Source organism: Microtus oregoni, unplaced genomic scaffold, assembly GCF_018167655.1.
Source record: "Microtus oregoni isolate MIOR12 unplaced genomic scaffold, Mior012 000058F_ref0000040, whole genome shotgun sequence".
NCBI classification, from domain to species: domain Eukaryota; kingdom Metazoa; phylum Chordata; class Mammalia; order Rodentia; family Cricetidae; genus Microtus; species Microtus oregoni.
In genome coordinates, this window is record NW_024543834.1 from 4,909,905 (window position 1) to 4,932,140 (window position 22,236).

At 42.7% G+C, this 22,236-nt stretch overlaps 1 protein-coding gene across 1 annotated transcript in view; it reads right to left on the reverse strand.

The window, feature by feature from the left end:
• The window catches only part of Nbas (NBAS subunit of NRZ tethering complex), a 312,059-nt gene that overhangs the window by 103,453 nt on the left and 186,370 nt on the right, over positions 1–22,236 (reverse strand). The window contains exons 37-40 of the mRNA XM_041639422.1: positions 21,837–21,950; positions 21,452–21,536; positions 9,698–9,774; positions 9,226–9,363 (exon numbers count right to left, since the gene is read on the reverse strand). Of these exons, the coding sequence (XP_041495356.1) occupies positions 9,226–9,363; positions 9,698–9,774; positions 21,452–21,536; positions 21,837–21,950 (414 nt within the window). The remainder of the gene's footprint in view (positions 1–9,225; positions 9,364–9,697; positions 9,775–21,451; positions 21,537–21,836; positions 21,951–22,236) is intronic.

Genomic DNA, 22,236 nt, shown 5'->3' on the forward strand with positions numbered 1-22,236 from the left:
TATTACTTCTAAAACTCAACTTAAATTTTAGTGAAAATTTCCCCGTGCAATTATGACTTTTCTCAAAATATTCCAAAGTAATTTTTGAATCACTCCAATATTTTATTTGGTACACACATTCAGTCATTTCTCCAAATGCAAACATTTGAAACTTTGAAAAGTGTTTTCACAGGAACTTCATATAACCCAGCAAGGGGTGAAGTAGGGGCAGGGCGGCAGACAAGGGGTGAAGTAGGGGCAGGGCGGCAGACAAGGGGTGAAGTAGGGGCAGGGCGGCAGAAAAGGGGTGAAGTAGGGGCAGGGCGGCAGACAAGGGGTGAAGTAGGGGCAGGGCGGCAGACAAGGGGTGAAGTAGGGGCAGGGCAGCAGAAAAGGGGTGAAGTAGGGGCAGGGCGGCAGACAAGCTGTTTTAATCTTCTGTGCCTGCTTTGTACTTCAGGGGCCTGCAGCTGCAGTCCTATAGCTGGGAAGAAAACTCAAAGCACACGGCCTTCCACACTCTTTCTCTATGCCACTCAGTCATGTCTCTGAGTGCTCTACAACCAGCCTTACACCTAACTTTACTTGGGAATTCTTGCTGTTTAGAGTATTCTCTAACATCCATTTTTCTTGTCTTTCCACCCCACCCTGTTCTCCCAGAAGTCTGAAGACAAATGTGGAAGCTTTCAGCCTCTAAGAAGGCTAAAAGATATTGTGGTTAGCTTTGAAATCTTCCATACTCAATGTTCAAGTGATAATGCAAAATATCACACAGGCTAGAAAAGCCTAGCAGCATAAAAAGGCACCAAAACCTCTAAAAAGGAAAGTATAAAGAGTCATTCTATTTACCTCCAAAGCAGTAAAAATTCTTCAAGGGGTGAATAAAATAGTTCTTTAAAGAATATAGTCAAGGTCTTACGACACCAAGGTATACACAAGTATTTACAAAAATGTCTACTCACTGATACTACTGAAGCAGCAAAAAAGGAGTTAGTCTATTGTGTTTGACAGTCTCCATTTCTTGGTAACACTGCTTGAGATATTGTAAGTGGTATGGGATCACCGTTAGGGCTGTTATTTTGAGACAGTGTTCTACTTAGTAATTTCTATTAGTATCTTACACACACACACACATACACACACACTTTAGAAATAATTTTTCATGAAATTTGGGATATAATCCCTGTTGCATTTGCTTCTCTAGCCTATAAAGCTAAAGGACATGTCTCCATTTTTAACTGATATTGGCTCAGGAATTTACAAATGACAGCAAGACCACACTTCCAAACACATTTACCACAACCACAAAGGTCAGATGAGAGTGAAAAGCAAGGCACAGCACAATCTATCCGAAATAAACTTCTCTTAAATGTGAATTTCCGATCTGCAGTTGGACAGGTATGAAATGGAAACAGAATTTACTGAACACCATCTTCTGTAGCTGTACGTTTGCCTACATGTGGATTATGTAGTAAAAGAGATCAAATTAGGACAAACATTAGAAGAAGGAGTAATTTTCTATTATTCATTTATCAATCATTGTAAAAAACTGAAGAGAACTATTGGCAAGAGGCTGCCCCAAATGCCACCTAAAAATCCTGGTGAGTTCCAGCTGCTGCAGCCTGGCTCAGGACAGCACCACTTTCATAGTGCACAGGCAGGATCCTATCATCTACCAGGGAGAGGGGGGTCCCCGCACACAGAGCCTCAGGGAGTAGAGAGCATGAAAAGACTGGGAAACCAGAACCACTGCACTGACAAAGAGGGAAAGGCAAGCTTCACTGGGTATTCTTATGTGGAGACAACAAACTGAAACCACTTTCATCTCACTTTCCAGGATGACTCATCAGGACTTTGTCATATTTAATTCCAAACTCAGCAGTGCTGTCTGATGCAGGGGAAGCCGCTGATGAGTCAAGGAATGGGTCATCAGTCTTCAGAACACTCCTGTGTACTCCAAGCCTCCAGCTCACCCAACTGCCCCTCCTTCCTCCAGTCTGGGCAGGTCAGGCCTCACATTTGCTCATCTGAAGCTCCTAGTGTCCTAATGTCCCACTGCACAGCAGTGAACTAGAGTTCTTAATTTATGTACATACCAGTTAGCAGTCACTGAGAATGCATAGGGAATTAGGTCCTAAAGATACAGGAAAAAACGGGATTTCTGTCCTCAAATACAGTCACTGACTTGAGAGGAGACACATTGGCATCACCTATAATATCCTAAAAGAACCTTTTACCCTGAGCACACAAGCAAGGAATAAAGAGATGAGTGAAAGTGGCCCATGCCTATGGAGGAGGCAAGAAGGGCATCAGAGAAGGTACCTTGGCTCAGATTCATTTGTCCACAGTGGGGAGTAGATAGCTGGGCAGAAAGGATTATATCCACATATCGACACAGGTACACACAAGATTTTAGTTCTGAGAAATAAAATATCAGAACAGCTAGAATACAATCTCTGAAAGAGGCAATGTCGGGAAGCAGGCCTGAGGGATAGGAAAGAGAGGCAGTTCACTGGGGGTTTATCTGTCATGCACAGGAGCTTAGAATTCATATTACAGACACAGCAGCACATGAAAATATCCCACTGGGAAATTCCATTAGACTTGTATGCCAGAAAGATCACTCAGGTCCAAAAAAATGTGACACTCCTTCTTTTGCAAAAAAGCCAGAGTGGCAGCATGCCCAAGTAATGAGCAGAAAAAGCCATGACAGGATGCCGTCTATCCTAGGGTAACCTTGAGCAGGCAGCACAGTCCTCTGAGCCATTTTGAGCACAGCTGTCCCCTGCACAATGGAGCTGCTCACAAGGCCCAATGGAAGACAGGAGTGAAGGCATTTTAAAGCAGACACGTGGCTATATGGTACACTTTATATTTCTACTGAGCACTGGAAGCTCCGAAAAACAAGTCGCTCAGCTGACTATTGTTACAACCCTTCCTGACAGTCCCTGGAACAACTAGGAAGACCTTTTCCATAATTTTTTAAACATACTTTTACATAAAAAGGCAACTCTTTTATGCTTTGAATTCTATAGAGTAGAAATTTAAGACCAACTCACATACCTTGAGATAAAACACTACAGCATGTATGGCTGAACAATGACCCTTCTGTGACTTTGGTGCTGCTGCTTCCTGCCCAGAAAGCTCTTCCGATCCGCGGCTGCACAGGGACGCTAATGGTTCTGTCTTTACTCAACGATAACCTTCACCAACTGCCACCTTTCCTGACCCTTCTCAGTACCACACACACACACACACACACACACACACATATACACACACACACACACACACATAAATACATACACACACACATACACACACATACACACACACATACATACATACACACACATACACACACATACACACACATACACACACACATACACACTCACATACATACACATACACACACACATACACACACATACACACACATACACACTCACATACATACACACACATACACACACACTCACATACACACACACATACACACACATACACACACACATACACACACATACACACTCACATACATACACACACACATACACACACACACGCACATACACACACATACGCACATACACACATACACACACACGCATATACACACACACGCACATACACACACATGCACATACATACACAAACACACACATACACACACATACACACATACACACACATACACACACATACACACACACGCGCACACACACGCGCACACACATACACATACACACACATACATACACACACATACACACACATACACACACACATACATACACACACATACACACACATACACACACATACACACACACATACATACACATACACACACACATACACACACATATACACACACACATACACACACACATACACACACACATACACACATACACACACATACACACACATACACACACATACACACATACGCACACATACACACACATACACACACATATACACACACATGCACACACATACACACACACATACACACACATACACATACACACACACATACACACACACATACACACAAACATACACACACACACGCACATACACACACACACATACACACACACACACACACACACACACACACACACCTCTACTTCCCATTACTTACCTTTACATTTTACTCTTGATATTATGGGGGAGTTTGAACATGTATCTGAACATGTGGCCTACCAATGGTGGCACTGTTGAAAGTTAGTGAACGTTTAGGAGGTACAGTCTTGTTGGAGGAAGTACATCATTGGGGCTGGCTTTGAGTTTAGCCACATTCCACTTCTAGTTCACCCTCTGCTTTGTGTTTATGTGGAAGATGTGATCTCTCAGCTTCCTGCTCAGGCCTCCTGCTGCTGTGCCTGCCCTGCCACTACAGACACTCTCTGGAATCCTAAGCCAAAATAAACTCTTACGTAAGTAGCTTTAGGTCATAGTGTTTTATTGAAGCCACAAACAGTGACTAACACAGACCTGGGTCCCCAGGAAAACGTAACTCCTAAGTGGGGGTGCTTTATGTGCTCACTGCTGCTCCCTCCAGAACACCGCGGCACATGTGACTGAAAACACACGGCTCCAGCGTTTAAGATATACTATACAAGTATGAGTTTTCAGCCATCTTCCCAAGAAACATTTATTATTACCCCTTCATATTCCAGGGTCTGCTCTAAGCACTGGGAAATCTACTATACACAACAGACCATGCCTTCAAATACCTCATTATCTAATGATAAACTCTCTATAACATAGTATGCACACCATGAAGGGGCAGGCACAGGCTAAGTGTTAAGCATTGCCCACACAGACAGGGAGGACTCCAGGAAAGTGCTCCAGTGTGTAAGCAATGCCCGCACAGACAGCGAGGACTCCAGGAAAGTGCTCCAGTGTGTAAGCAATGCCCACACAGACAGCGAGGACTCCAGGAAGGTGCTCCAGTGTGTAAGCAATGCCCACACAGACAGGGAGGACTCCAGGAAGGTGCTCCAGTGTGCAAGCAATGCCCGCACAGACAGGGAGGACTCCAGGAAGGTGCTCCAGTGAGACGGAAAACAATTCTGAGAAAGGACCAAGTGAGGGCCAGATGGGAAAGTTTTCTGCACACTCAGTCACACCTATCAGGGACTGCGTATACATAGAACTTGGAGCTTTCAGTATGGGGGAGAAGAGCAAAGAAAACTTTAATCAGAATTTTCCTCCAAAGAATGCTTTAGAGATTTTTCTGAAAGTGAAACAGAAGGGGTCAAGGTGCAGCTCCGGGGCCAGGTCTCCGGCTGTCTCAGAGCTGTTATGTGGAGTATATACTGAATCTCTCTTTGGTCCTCTTGTCTCTAGCATTCAGTACTCTGATCCACACATCATACAACTATCTTTTTAAAAAGTTTTACTTTCATATTTTTACAATTTCACAAGTGTGTGCTTTGCATACCAACCCCTCTTCCCTCCCTACCAACTATGTCAACACTTTCCCCTCCCCAAAATCTCTTACATGTATTGTGTTTTGTTTTGTGACCCAAGGTTAAGCAGCATCATTTGGTGACAGTGGGTTTGGAGTTACAGGTTGAAGCATGGAGGGCTCAGCAGCATGCACATGACTAAAGACAGTGACTCTCTTCCAGACTCTACAGATAAAACAACCATCCAGAGGTGCAAGGTAAGGGCCACAAGATCTCTGCCTTTCCTGACTGACTGTTAATGAAGCTAGTCTTTTGTGTGCCCGGTGCAGGTGACTGCTGCCGATGCTGAGAATTAAAGGCTACAGAAGCTGTACTGGGTCTAGGGAATGGTGTTTCCTTGTTCGGCACACAGTCTTCCAGCTCCTGCATACTGCAGCTCACATAGCGTGCTCTCTCTTCTCCCTGACTAATGATTTTTTTAATTTGTATATATGGATCTAAATATACAAGGATATGCAAATGACGATAGGTGCCTGCAGATGCCAGAAGATGTTGGATCCCGGGAGCTGGAGTTACAGGTGATGGTTAGCTATCTGGCACAGGTGCTGGCAACCAAATCCAGGTCCTCTGCAAAAGCAGGATATGTTCTTAATTCCTGGCCATCTTTGCAGCCACCTTGTGCATCACTTAACAGATGGGGAGAACACTTGTAGATCAATGAGGTCAGGAATCTTCCTTTTACATCCCAATGGGAAGGCCAGAGTAAGAGGTGTTATAGGTAGTTAGTGATAAGTGTGCTGAGAGCTTTGGCATTTTCTGAATTCAAGGAAAATGCAGCAGAATACATTGCATGTGGTGGGAAGCTGATATATAGATGGCTATAATGGTTAATGTTCATTGCTATCTTGATTGGATGTGAAAGCTTAAGTTCTCAGGAGATTCGTAAACTGTAACTCTGAGCGTATCTGTGTTTCCAGTAGGCATTAAGTGAGACGCCTGCCCTGAATGTGGATGATACTGTGCCAAAGGTTAGAGGTCTGAGTTGAATAAAGTGGGGGAAAGAGGGAATCCTGTAGCAGGACCACAGCCTCATTTCTCTGCTTCCCTGTTGTCTGGAGGAGGACAGCCTCTGCCACACACTCCTGCCACCTTGGTATTCTGATTGTTTCATACTCTAAACAATGGAATCAACCAACCATGGACTAAGATCTAAAACTGGAAGCTAAGAGATGCCTTTAGCGTCGGGAAGACAGTTGGAATGTGGGACTTCAAATAATGTTAGACCTATTAAGACAATGGAGAGAGACTCTTGGTGCTGGACTGGATGCAGTCAACATTATACTGTAGATATGACCTCTTTGGGGGTCAGGGATGTAAAGCTGTGATCTAGGGAGATGTGTTTGGGTGTCACATTGATAAGAAATGGACTTGTATCCCCAAGGCTAGGAGAGAAGACGGGATAACAGGGAGCAGGAGAAACCCATAGTCCTCTCTGCAACCTCCCCCAAGTGCTACTACCATCAGGTTGTGGGATGCCTCCTTCCAGCAGTGAGGTCAACCCAATAAGAACTCAACCCTTGGAAATTACAAACAATAGCAGCAGAAATCTTCCCTTTTTTAAAAATGTTTCTCTTGGGTGACTGCAGCCATAACCAAAAGCTGATGAACACAATGACTGAGTGAAATGGAGAGAGGTCCCCTTCACACAGCACCTGTGCTGCATGCCAATGACATCCAGAACACAGTCAACTGTGCTTCAAGAGTCAACTCACCTTCTGGGAAAATAGTCACGTTTATAACAAGGTACAATGCATTTGGCAAAGTAAAGCATCACTGTGCTTCAACAAATTGGTGTCTTAAAGCAAATTACTTGTTCCTATTGGGTATAATAAAGTACTAATGAAAACAAGCAAAAAATAAACTCACTACAAATCCCCACTTAGCCTCCACTTAATCTCTATGATAAGACACCTGCTCTGGTTTGAATGAGTGGAACTGTTTGGGAAGGAGTAGCTGGAGTGGCACTGTTGTGGAGGTGTGTCACTCAGGATAGCCTTTGAGCTTTCAAAAGATGCAAGCCATTCTCAGTGCCTGCTGCTTGCAGTCTGAAATATGTCCCCTCAGCTGCTCCTTCCTCCATGCCTTAACTCTGCCATCAGGATTCCAGTCCCTTGGGACCAGATGACTGATTAAATGCTTTCTTTTCTAAGTTGCCTTGGTCATGGAATTTTGTCACAGCAGTAGAAAGGAAACTAATATAACACCTCACTAAAGAATCTCGAGTGAGGAAAGCTTTGCGTTGGCATATACTTTCAAAGAATCTGGTTCACCACAGTAGGGAGCAAGCATGCTAGAACTGCTCCGTGCATGGAAGTGGTGGCTTGCAGTGTGGTTTGTTCACATCTTGAAAGATCAGAAAACATGGACCTTGGAACAAAAGGAGAAGTATATATTGCCTCCAGGCCTTGACTAGTTAGCCATTTCTGCTACATAGATCAGGTACAGTCCCTAAATGAATGCCTCACACTTAGTGGGGTAAGAACACAGTGCTTGCTTAGCCAAACGCTACTAAGGTATTAAAACAGACCTAGGAACAATGCACACCCAACAGTGGCCAGGTCCTAGGAAGATAACCCTATACCGTGATAGACTGGTACACCCACTCGTCTTTTAAATAAAAACTGAAAGATGAGAGCAACTGTTCTCACATGTAGAATCCACATGCTTTAAGGGACTAGTGCATTTAGAATGGTTATGACAGCTAAAATTTTGATAAACCTGTGAAATTTGAAATTATTTCTTCATAGTCTGCCTTGGCCAGAAAAGGAGAATCTTGCTTCAGTAGACATTAGGTGTGTACACACTGTGGCTGTGAAAGTCTGATCTATTTAACTATGCATTGAAGTTCTCTTAAAGCGATCCAAATCAAATAATAGATCATTTTTTAATGCTGATCCTTACATGTGCTTCACACAAGTAAACTGCAGGATTTCCCAGTAGTGACAGCCACACTTTTGGTCAACAACAGGCATGCAACTAGTCCTGTCACTCAGAACTTAGCAATGAGGAGCACCTGGAGCTTGTGGCAAATGTAGACAGGATTACATCTGTACACTTGGTGCCTCCTCACCTTGGGATCACAAAGGAAGGTGCAGTATCATTCACAGATCACACCGCTCGCTGTGATGGTGACTGAGAGCTTACAACCACAGAATCTAGAATCATCTGGGAGGTGGGCCTCTGGACATCCCTAAGGGGGATTACCTTGACTGTGTCACCTGAGATGGGAAGACTCACCACCACAGATCACATTTCCCCGGGCTGTGATCCTGGACTTATAAACAGAGGAGACTAAACAGCATGTATGCACCAACTATGGACAGAATGGGAGTAGCTGCTTCAAGCTCCTCCTGCCCATTTCCACCAACATGGCATGCACCTTGAGCTGTGAACTAAAGGTAAACCTTCTATCCTGTAACATGTGTCAGTATTTATCACAAGAATAGGAAAAGAAACGAAGGTGTCTACTATGCAATTTAGAGAGTCAGTCTCGTTGGGAGATGGGAAGTAAAAAACCAATTTTGCCTTTTAGTCTCTCCTAAGAGCTTAGTAAAATCACCTTTGAAGAAGTGAGAGAGGATAAAGATTTACCATTGGTATTAGACAATTGTCTCTTTATGCTATCCGGAAGCAGCTATGTCTCATAGAAAAGGATAGAGCTGTTTGTGGAAAACCATTGTATATAAAAGCTTATTTTGACTATTTCAGAAAGGCTATAATTCAACTCAATAGTAGAGCAGAAACCATAAGGACTCACCCTGTAAAGAGGATGGCACTTGTCCCTGAAACATGGAACCAATCGGGCATAGATCTGAAGGCTGTAGTAGTACGCTGCCAGCTGGAGAGACAATGCCGAGTGAGCCTGCTTCTCAAAACACTTGTTAGCATCTAACACCTAGGAAGAAGTGGTGGAGAATCAACTCAGAAGTTATCACACACTGATTACCCTAGGATTATAATACAAACTTCCTATCATATCAGCTTGAGTCCATCATAACAGGCAGTAAGAAAGTTCAGAAATAAAGTAGACCTCACTATATAAAAGCAGATTGAAAGACAAACTGAACATTGAATTAGCATTATACAGTTTGGTCTCTGGATACTGACTGAGCTCTGGTACCTAGACATTATCAGGAAAGGAAGACATATACCATACACAGTTTCACTGACAATGATTCCCAAGTTAGGCTTTTGTGTTTTTAAGTTCTCTGTTGCTAAGGTGAGCTTACCTGTGGTAAGGCAAGAAGATAAGCAAGAGCCAGCGTCATGTCATGCGGCAAAGCATCACTTGCTAGCTGCAAAAGAACTGAATGTAGAGGGGATAAACACAAAAACTGCATTACTCAGGATGGAACTTGCTATAGTTATTTTGCTAAAAAGCCATGCTGTAAAATTCCCACTGAATATTTATGTTCGTACGCATGGACCTGCGCTGCTCTCTGCTGCAGTCAGCGAACAGATGCTCACCTGGTATAGTGCTGAGAATGAGCCATGAGTGCTCAGTGCCAACGGAAACATCTACAGCATCACCCCCACCTGCCAGGTGCAGGGACCACAGAGGAAGAGGAGGCAGACAGGAGAGGGGAGGAGTCCTGGGAAACACTGCCTTCTGCAGCTGAGAGCAACTGGGGAGGGGGAATCACTCTTTTTTAAGAATGTGGCCACCAGGAGGATTTCCCATGCACATAGCGGTAACACTAATTAGAGTTAATGAAATACAGAAAAATAAAATAAAATGGGGGGAGCATGGAACTAGAAGGGGGGCCAGTGTGGAAAACGGGAGGAAAATAGGTGGTAAAAATATGGTTACTGTATATATGTATGATATTCTTGAGAATAAAAAAAATCTTTAAAATTACCTTACATTGCTTTAGAACCACATGGCACTTAGTCAAAAGTGTCATGCTTTTAGCCTTGTATGAAAAAACAGCTTAACACAATTTACCTGCTCATGAAACTGTAACTTGGCACTGACTTAACACAGATCACATCAAACTATGTTAACTACGTCCATCTCTCTGTAACTGGGAAAATCTAGAGTGTGTGTTACTAACACTTGAGGTATCCCTGACAGAGCAGGTCTTGTAAAGTTCAAGCATAAAGACATCCATGATGGGTCCTCAGAACGCAGCCTTTTCAAAGACAAGGATCTTGCTGCAAAACCCTCTGTATCCAGAACAACTAACTGCGGTGATTACATGAATACCATAAGACCAGAACAGTGGGACAGCTTAATAAGCGGCTGCAGAGATGGTTCAATAGTTAGAGCACTGGCTGTTCTTCCATAGAACCCAGTTTCAATTCCCCAAACCTACATGATAACTCACAATTACCGATAATGCCAATTCCATGGGATCCAAGGCCCTCTTCTGCCTTCTGTGAGCACAAGACACATATATGGTACACAGACAAACATGCACTTCTGCAAAACACTCATACACATAAAATAAAATTTAAAAATAAAAAAATACATAGCTTTGTAATCTAGGAAAAGTCCCTAGATTATGAACAAAATGACGGCAATTTTGTTCTTTACAAGAACCACACTCCTCCTCATTGTTCACAAAAAGCAAACCAGCCATTTGCTTTCCTCATGCACTAAAGTTCTCTAACCATTAAGAGTTTTTCCACAAGAATTATTACAAGCAACAACCGGCTTAATGCCATAACTTTAACAGACCAGTACATTGCCAATCAGTTCTGGGTTTACACACGATTTATTTTGATAAGGATGCATTCTATTTATTTGTGGCTTTATGTATGCTCACAGTGTGAATTCACTGTTTAAAAAACATATAGTCTCAAATGCCATCATAGAGATATCTGCACCTCATGTTTATTCCTGCATTATCCACTATAGCAATGAACTGGAATCAACCTAGATGTCCATCAACAGATGAATGGGGAAAGTTTTATATATACGTGTGTGGATGTATACCAAATTATATACAGATATGCATCAAATTGATGGCTGAATAGCATTTTATCAATGAAATCACAAAATATACAAGAAAATGGACAGACTTAGAATGTATAATATTAAACATGGTCAGACAATCTTAGGAAAATCTACATGCTTTCTTTCGTTTGTAAAATCTAGACAATAATATAAGCACATAAGTACATATGTAGCAGACAGGCTCTTAGGGGAGGAGATGGGCAGGGTGCAGCAATGAGCGTGAACTCTAAGGGAAGATGCGCAGTTACTCTGGCTGGCTCTCACTGTTATGAATTTCTCATCTCTTGTGCTGGGGAAGTACATACAAATACATTGCACAGTGCAAGTGAAAAGGCCCATGTGTGGCTCGGCCGCTTCCACGGGGAATGGCTACTGTAACTTCTAATTTCAGTGTGTATGTGTGTGTAAAATGGAAGAGAACACTGTATGAACAGCACAAAGAAAACGGAATTTGATTCTGGAAATGCATTGCAGGATTCCCACAGGAAACTTGCCTTACGTGGACAAATATTTAAGTTATTAGTATAATCTGAGCTTAGCTGATGGCAAGAAGAAGGAGGAAGAGCCCACAAGTGTCAAAGGTTGCCACTTCAAATTCAAATTTTCCTGTGGTGATTCACTGGAGAAAACACTGTGCTTTCTCTAGTCTGCCCTTTCCAGAGTGTCCCATTTCTGTAAAGAAAAGATGCATCCCTAACGTTTCTCCAGGCCTTAGGAACCATGTTCAGGCCTCCAAAGAAATCATAAATTCTAAGAACATTTTCAGTCAAAAGATCTTCCTTTCAAAACCCACTTCCAAACTCATCCCTTCACTCAGCATTAAGGGAAATCTTCTCTAAGCAGCCATTCTCAAAGACAAGAAGCAAATTCCTTGTCATTCCGGAATGAATGGGTGAGGACAAGAGCAAGTCTCTAAACAAATAATTTTAAAGTACAACATAAAAAGCCTGAATCCGATTTTACCAACAATTATAGAAGCAAAACAGAAGCCCAAGGTGACGATGTGTCCCTGAAGACTTCAAGCCTAAGGATGAACTACAGCACAAGCTTTATGTTTTACACACTGAAAATAATAGAAGAAAGTATGCAAAGCTTAGGTTGCAGAAGATTCGGGATTACTTAAGAAAACTTTAATTGCATATTACAGAAACTCCACACACAATGGTCAGCAATGGACTTCATTTCCCAGGGAGCTCTCTGGGAAGCGGGGGGGGGGGGGGGGGGGGGAGGGGGGGGGGAGGGGGGGGGAGCTGCAGTTCTGACCAATGTCTATCTGACATTGTCTACAATTCAGTGGAGTCTACCAGTTCTCTGGAAACCTCCTTTTAAGGAAATTCCAGTGTTTCACACACTGAGAATTGTTCCCTATTAGTTTTATTTCTTGAAGTCTTCAAACGTGACCTTTAATTGAAACCTGACCTAGTTGATTTCCAATTCTACTCCAATTTTCTTCAGATTATCTCACTCCATTATCTGAATCCACTCATCTCTTCCCAGGATCCCTCAGGTGCATCTGCCTCACAGGTAGTGGCTTTGCTCCAGCTAGCTAGCGCAGGACCTGGCTTTCCAGAGCCGTGGTTAGAGCCAAGCTCAGTCCCACCTGGGAAATTAAGCCCCGTTACTGACAGTCTTGTCATCACATCTTTATTGGCGCATCAACTCAACTTTTCCTTGATTTACTGTGCAGCTCCTGGTTTCCAAAAACCAAAGCACCACTAAGGGATTAAAGTTTGTTTCCACAGGGGGTGTAACTAGGCATATGCTCACAATGTGGAAGATGCTCCAGAGCAAACAAACAAGGCATCATAAGAGGAATGCTGGCACTTAGAATAAACAGCCTCCAACAAACAATTTAAAACTGGGAAAGTCTTCATCTGCATTAGAAATTCCAGAAAATTTATTCTAAAAAAGCTATACTATGTCCCAAACTGTTAATAACATCTCTGAACTTAAATAATATACATACACAGTTTATACCAAATAACAATAGAACAAGAAATGGGCAATTCTCATTCACTATGAGTACTAACAAAAACGCCACTTGAAGCTTTTTCTAAGGGTCATCATTGCCCTTGCTGTGAAAGCCAACACTGTGGACACGAATGTTTGCTACAACACAACACCACCCGCACAGACACCGGACACACAACTATGCTGATTACACTATCTTCTATCTTTATATTGCTTTGACATTATGGAATCCTTGCTTATCCCAGAGAGGCCGTCCTCCTGGAGCTAGCTGATGCTGGAGATGGTGAGTAGCCCGTGAGCCTAGATTTGACATGTAAAACAAACCCAGACTCAAGGCTCTGCACCAGTTTCTCTGACTTGGTTGTAATATACTGTCCCATGATTATCAATCTTAATCACTCCAGGGCCTGGTCTAGACAATTAGAATCTAAACTGATAGCCTTGGGCTATCCATTCTACTCAAAGTTAACCTTGCACATGCTCCCCTCTCCTCTTATCAGAACATCAATAACGACCTTTACACATGCCTTCCCTGATCCCTCTAGCCACTGCTGCCTACCAGCTGCTTTTACCCATGTTTTAGGGTCTGTATCGACCACCTCCCTTCATGACAATTATTTTCATACCTATGTGTCTGCACACTCAAGGAAACCTAAAATCCCTGCTGTAGCCTGGAATAACTAGGGCAAAAATCTAGAACTGCACAGTGAACCTCAGACAAATGATAGAGGAAGAAGAGCACCATCTCTAGAATTAGACAGCACCAGGAAAATGACCAGGTCCTCCTGATCCGAGCTGCAGCGCAGAGAATGTTTCAGACTCCAGGAGACTCTGCTGGACATGGCGTAAGACACCCTTACCAGCAGCACACTCAGTAACCGCTGGCATGAGTAAATGAGCTACAAAGCATTTCAGACTCTCAACTTCAGGGGATAAGCAGACAGTAAAAGCCTCGTGTCTGCTTAGTTCAGGCTTAGAAACAAGTTACAAAAAGTCCCTTTGGCTTTCAAAGCATTTTGGATTTGGGGTCTGAGAATATTGGCCTTCTAAGCGAAGAGTAAGTGAAGCAAGGCAGGGAAAGTGCAGAGCAGTCTCTAGCAGGCAGGAGCCCACTTCCTCCATCAGCGACTGGCTTGAAGTGCTGTTTTTCAGTAGGACTTGTTTTAATTTCTCCTCAAACATTGATTGAATGGTAAGTCTTTCCTATAACAGGTAAGTACCACAGGTAAAAGAGGCAATTGCTTCCATTTTATATAAATCACAATTCTTTGTTTTTTTTTGTTTTTTTGTTTTTTGTTTTTTCGAGACAGGGTTTCTCTGTGGCTTTGGAGCCTGTCCTGGAACTAGCTCTCTAGACCAGGCTGGTCTCGAACTCACAGAGATCCGCCTGCCTCTGCCTCCCAAGTGCTGGGATTAAAGGCGTGCGCCACCATCGCCCGGCGATAAATCACAATTCTTAACAAATTAGTAACTGCATTTAAGCAGGAAGACCAATTTCATTCCGAAGGAACTGTACACTCTAACAGCCACGCCTGATTAATGGGGGTGTGTCAACCCGCAGCTGCTTGCTGTTGCCTACCACTCCTATGCAGCTCTCCACAGCAGCTGTACCAGTCGCCCCTCATCTTCTCTGTGGAAGATGGCAGGGCTTTCCATGCATCTGCAAAGGACATCGCAGAGTCTCAGTAAGTCCTTCCTTTCCTATGTGCCGTCAGCCAACACACATGCCATGGATGGCTGGGGGAAAACATCCTTCCTTTGGCAACTAGCCATGCTAACACCTCAGCTGTGTTCCTTCCTTTTCATTGCTCATCTTAAATGAGTGGTCCAGTTCATGGTATTCACTGCCTTCATGTCCACTTCCTGAGTTCTGCATCCCTGCATCCCAACTACATCCCAACTGATATGAGACCACAGGCTGTGAAACCTAATTTTCTTCCTTTTCCTTTACGTTTTTCAGCTCTCACTGTGGCACTGCACAAGGTTAGATGATTCTGTCTGTGGGCTCCAACAACATGACTTTTCCTCCACCTGTCCTCAAATGGTCTCTCCTCTACCTCTTCTCCCCTAGATGGTGGATGAGGTTGCTGTCATATCTTTATCTTAGTCCCACTTTACAGTTTATCCTGTGGATAAACCCCCAGAATCTTGATGTCAACGGACACTCTGGTCTATTTCCCTTCTCCTTCAACCCATCTCAGAAGACTTGACATTGCTAAGTATATGTTGATGATGGCACAAACATCCTGCCCCAACTTCTTCCTCTTTACACAATGACTTCAGTATTTCTGAAACCTTTCACTCATCCCTGTAAACCAGACTTAAAATTCAAGAGGCATCTAGGACCCCAGTCTCTTCTTTGCTCCCTGCTCTGCGGGAAGTAATCAAAACTCCTGATGGGTCACCACCAAAGGGCTTTCACACACACCTTTCTTTCCATGCTACAATATCCGGATTCAAGTTTTTTGTCCTTTAAAAGAATGACTCTTTTTTTTTTTTTTTTTTTTTTTTGGTTTTTCGAGACAGGGTTTCTCTGTAGCTTTGGAGCCTGTCCTGGAACTAGCTCTTGTAGACCAGGCTGGTCTCAAACTCACAGAGATCCACCTGCCTCTGCTTCCAAAGTGCTGGGATTAAAGGCATGCGCCACCACCGACCGGCTTAAAAGAATGACTCTTAACAACCTTCCAACCCTCTACCTGGCACCTTCAGTCTTCCTCCTTCCGTGTCCTCTTCACACAGTAGAACTACTGTAGTTAGCACCTTCAGTCCTCCTCCTTCCGTGTCCTCTTCACACAGTAGGACTATTGTAGTTAGCACCTTCAGTCCTCCTCCTTCCATGTCCTCTTCACACAGTAGGACTACTGCAGTGTCAGCACCTTCATTCCTCCTCCTTCCATGTCCTCTTCACACAGTAGGACTACTGTAGTGTCAGCACCTTCAGTCCTCCTCCTTCCGTGTCCTCTTCACACAGTAGGACTATTGTAGTTAGCACCTTCAGTCCTCCTCCTTCCATGTCCTCTTCACACAGTAGGACTATTGTAGTTAGCACCTTCAGTCCTCCTCCTTCCATGTCCTCTTCACACAGTAGGACTACTGCAGTGTCAGCACCTTCAGTCCTCCTCCTTCCATGTCCTCTTCACACAGTAGGACTATTGTAGTTAGCACCTTCAGTCCTCCTCCTTCCATGTCCTCTCCACACAGTAGGACTATTGTAGTTAGCACCTTCAGTCCTCCTTCCATGTCCTCTTCACACAGTAGGACTACTGTAGTGTTAACTAAGCCAGTATAACTGGCCGTCTCCATATCAAAAAATAACAAACCTTTTCCAGATCTACCCATTGTTTAAACAATTAAAGTTAAAATTTCTTATCTGGGCTGAGTGTGTGGTGACTTTTAATTGTGGTTTCAAATGCCACTCTCACATACACCAGATAAATCAACCTGACATTCACAGGTGGCCTTTGCTCATGGCATTCCTGCATGTAACAAGAGGCACTGACTAAACTGCCTATCATTTTTAAAATATCTTCCCTGATGGGATACATATGGAACTGATACTTTGAATGAATTAGTTTCTCCCAACACACACACATACACATACACACACACACACACACACACACACACACACACACAAAAACCCTCTGAATAATACTATCTCAAACCTTATGAACATAGGCCCAAATTTAAAAACCAGTTATGTGTACAGATAGGAAACAGGAAAGCCAAGTAAGACAGTTACTATAAGTACACACCCGGTTGTTGATATCCCATGCTATTACAAGCAATGAACCAGCCCTATCTGTTTGTTAGTGTGTGTTGCTAAGATTCACAGGACAAATTACTATAGGGAGCATTAGGGGATGGAAGTACACACAACTATAATCTGCATGCTGTTAGTAAATGGCCATAAGTGGCCTGTGTTTCTTACGTCTCCACTTTAGCCCTCGCTCTCTGCAGCACCACTGCTAGGACGGCTTCAGAGCTGGGCCAGTTCATTCACACTTGAACATCCTGACCCATCGTACTAGGCTTTTTAACATCTATTTCAACTGCCCAAGACGAGGGAAACATGTCCAAAACTCTGTGCACAAGGTAAGTCTTCACTCATGGGATAACCTCCTAAAATTGACCCTAATAAAAGGCCCTAGAGATTTCCATTCCTTTCTGGAGAACCATGATTTTAAGAACTGAATGCACCGACAATGCAAAAGTCTCTGCGGTTGGGGTTCTCCTTGTCAAACCACTCTATAAAAGAAAATCCAAAATAAAGGTTGAACAACATACCAGGAAGACAAGGTAGGACAGAACAAGGAAGTGAGGGGTGCACCGGAAGGGAAAGGCACCCCTCACCCCGCACACGGCTTGCATTTCTTAACAAACATGAAGAACTGCAACACAGCCAAAAAAATCAAAATGGCTGCCTATGGGTGAGACTCTGAGAGCTGTGTCTGAGAGTTGAAACAGCTAATGAGTGATGCCCAAGGCCAGAATGTAGGGTGTATCCGATACAGAGGATATGCCAAATGTGGTGCTGGTCAGAGTCTGCCAGACTGAAGAACTAAAGGACAGGAATGCACCACATTTAAACACTAAGAGAGGCCCAACATTTTCTTATTAAATGAAACAAATGTATAATCTCTAATCCAGCATTTCCAAATGAAAACCTGTTTAACTGAAACAAAATTATGGCTACATGATGTGGGAGTCCCCTCTTTGTGTTGCAATTAGCATTTATAAAGAAACTGCCTTGGCCTGTTGATAGGGCAGAACTTAGGTAGACAGGGAAGACAGGACTGAATACAAGAAGGAAGAAGGGCGGAGTCAGAGACACCATGGATCTGCCACCAGAGTAAGACATGCTCCTGAGACTTAGCCGGTAAGCCACTGCCACGTGATGATACACAGATTAATAGAAATGGGTTAAACTAAGATGTAAGAGTTAGCCAATAAGAAGTTACAGCTAATTGGCCAAGCGGTGTTTTAATTAACATAGTTTCTGCTTGATTATTTCAGTTCTGAGCGGTCGGGACAAACAAGCAGTCTACTCCCTTCAACAGCTACAAGACATTTGCATCAGGGAGTCCACAGCAGCTTTTTGTGAGAGCCTCTGATCTGAATCTGCCATGTCCTTCCACAACAAAATAGACAAACTAGCCAGGCGGTGGTGGCGCACGCCTTTAATCCCAGCACTCGGGAGGCAGAGGCAGGTGGATCTCTGTGAGTTCGAGGCCAGCCTGGTCTACAAGAGCTAGTTCCAGGACAGGAACCAAAAAGCTACGGAGAAACCCTGTCTCGAAAATCCAAAAAAAAAAAAATAGGCAAACTGTTTCATAGTCATATAACAAATCAATATTCAACAGCAGTAAACAAAAATAATGTACTAAAAGGCATGGCGAGAAAAGATTTCAAAACCTCTCAAATTAAGTTTTACATAAGGTTTACACACCAAATGATTCCACTGCATGCATTCTACAACTGCCAAAAATGTGTGTGCAGTAGGCAAATCAGACACGTATGTGCTCTAGGAGGGTGGGACGTGCACTGGCTAGGAGAAGGGGGACAACAACATTATGTTTCTGGACAGGGCAGGGCGTCACGCAGCACTTGGCTGGACTATTTTTCTGTTCCACCATTTATAATCCTTATTTGTTGAAAAAGCAGTAAATATTAACCCTATCTCAAACCTAACAATATTACGTGGAGGAGGAAAGAGTCAAGTCTTCAACTTACCTTGCAATACATGAAAAAATAACTTGGATTTGGTGTAGAAGGGTGAAGAAATAAAACCACAGTATGTATAGTAAAAGATAAATTGCCAAATGTAGATGAAGGTCTATGGGTATAATCAATGTAGAATTTTTCAATTTTATTAAGAATAGTAAATGTTTTAATAAAATTTTGGGAGGAGAAGGCTTCTCTTATACTTAAATACGTCAAACGTTCAATCTTGCTGTTGTTCACCGATTCTTCACAGAAGCTCCCTTCTAGAACAGCTTTCCAGATCTGGTCCCCAGCACTCAGCCAACTAGGCTCATAACCACCCAAGTACTTTCTACTAGAATCACAGGAGTCCCGGGACTATCTGATCACAAGCCCAGGTGGGACAGATCATGTCTCTTCCCAACCACAACAAAGCTGCTAGTATAACATAACATTTTTCTTCAACATAAGATCATAACTCATTATTCTCTTCCACCCTAGCTTGGTGCCTCTCCTAACAGACCAGCCATTAAAGTATATTGATGGGAGGACTGGAAGGGGAGGGAATCATGCCTTATACTTTCTTACAGCTCTCATTGGGAATCAAATGTTGCTACAAAGGGCCAGTCAAGCCACACATAAAGGAGACATAGCAGTCTCAGAATCAACATCGGACCCTTCTCAGAGAAAAAAATAAACACAAGGGGTTTCACAAGGACCCACAAAATTCCATACTGGCTAAAGAAAATCAATCACGGGAACTTTATATCACAATTTGAAATATACAAATTTTAAAAAGAACTGCTCTACTTTTTAGCAGTGTGTTTGAGTTTAATTTGCAATGCTAGCCTACAACCCTTGAAGGCAATGCATTTTTCCAAACAAGTTAAACATCCAAAAGCAGATGATCTGTTTAAAAACCTCTACAATGCTTTCCATGGTGAATTCCATTCCAGAACTAAATGCTCAAAGCAAAGACACCCTTATTATTGATTTGGAAATCATTAGCCATTAAATCATTCATTCAGCTAAATAAATAATGATTACTTTCTTCAGTTGGTTTATATAAAAACTTTTTCATCACCTTTATTTAAAGAGTCTAAAAATCCAAATCATCCAGGAAAGTTTAATGTGTGTTATAATCCACATCAGAAGTCATCAGGAATCACATTCCTATCATGATTTTAAATTTAATTAAATTTAGTTTCTATGATTCCTCATTTTGGCTGGGTACCTGGCCATTATCACATGTTATAAAACTATTGTGCATAGTTTCTCTATGTGATAGCGTTGTTCAAAGACACCATATTTGCTAGTTCACAAAAGATAAATCCAAATAAAAGAAGCTATTATTAAAACCATGCCTATACCGAATATTCACAGCAAATTAAGGGTATGTACAAAATGTCCTTTCTTAGCTCTAAAATTTTTTTAAGCAGTCATATTGGATATTAAAAAAAAATACCAGGACACACATATAAAGCCCTTTACCCTGATATCCTACTGACCCCACAAACAGCTCACAAACATGCATTCAGATCAATGAAGAGCACAGTCTACAACCTGACCTGACAGTCATGGTACCCACACTGCCCCTTCACCACCACACGGACAAGTACTTTGCATGTCCCAAACAGACCATCCTGCAGCTTCTAGCAGGACTGCTAGTAGATGCAGCAAGTGGAGGCTGAACTTAAAGTTGAACAGAGCTGACAGAAACAATGCAGGGAGCTTCCTGTCCTGCCAGGAAAAAGGTCCAGAGGGTAGGAGCAAGCACTGACTCACAAGTTGTACACACACACACACACACACACACACACACAATATATATATATATATATATATATATATATATATATATATATATATGCATACATACATACATAAAATATATATGTATATATATTTTAAAAATACTTATTAAAAATGCTTAGAAACTCCAAAAGAAATAGCAAACTAAAAAGAGAAGTGGGGAAAAAAGACAAATAAACTGTATTTAGTAAACTTGCACATTTCTTTCTTTTCCAAAGCATCCTCCCTGGAAATATGTTACTACATAGAAAGCCCTGTAGATCAACACTAGCTCTACTTTCAAAGAAGAGAAACACTGAGCAGAGCACACCATCCACTATGTCAATTAACATCCTAAAGACAGTAATTGTAGGGTATTCAATCTTTTAAATGTGAATCCGGAAAACAGTAAGAACTCAATAAATTCTTTCCACAAAGGGATATGCCATTAGGCAATTCAGAGTGACTGAAAATGACTTCTTTCTGAACTGCCCACCCAGTCACGCTCACTGCTTTCCACTAGGACCTGTGACCTCTGAGTGGCCGCAGCCTGCCTTACCTTCCGTGGTTGGAAACACTTCTGTTTTGGCCTCTGCCAACTTCCCAGCTCTCAGCAACACTTCAGCGAAGCTCTCGACGGGGACCTGATGATAGGCAGCAGGGGTCACTTCAGAGGACACAACAGCAGAAGTTTCACTTAGAAAACACGATTGCATGACTTCATGGCGCTTGGTGAGATGGATAACTATTTCTCACTAATGTACATTGTTTTATTTAACAGTTGGGAAGATTTTCAACTTATAAAATATTATGATCTATATGAAACAAATCCCAGAACCAACGACCACCATGGCAAGAGCCAAGCCCAAGATGTAGTTCAGGAAAATTTTAGTTTCTCCTTATTCATGGCAATTAAATCCTCTTCTTAAGCACACTGTCCTTACCTCAGTGACAAAGGGATTAGTGATGACCGACTCATAAAAAGGATGGCATCCTTGTTGCTCTAGGTTGTCGTTGGCTACAGTTCCCATTCGATATGCTCCACCAAAATCCTGCCCCTAGAAAGAACAATGTGAAGAAAGTTCGATTAAAAGAGAGATCAAGGATAGGCAGAAAGGAAGAGAAGGGTGGGAAGTGGGGGTGCTGCTTTCAGGAGAAAGCAAGCAGTGGGTTTTGTACAATTAAGGCAGCATGACACAGATGCCCAGCAGAGGACCTAAGGTCAGCAGTTGCAGCCACCCTGATGCCTCCTGACCTCCTTGGCCATGTGGACATCAATGACTCAGAAGTCCTGGAGAACAGTGGCATTAGAATAACCACTCTAAAAGCCCACCCTGTGTTGCT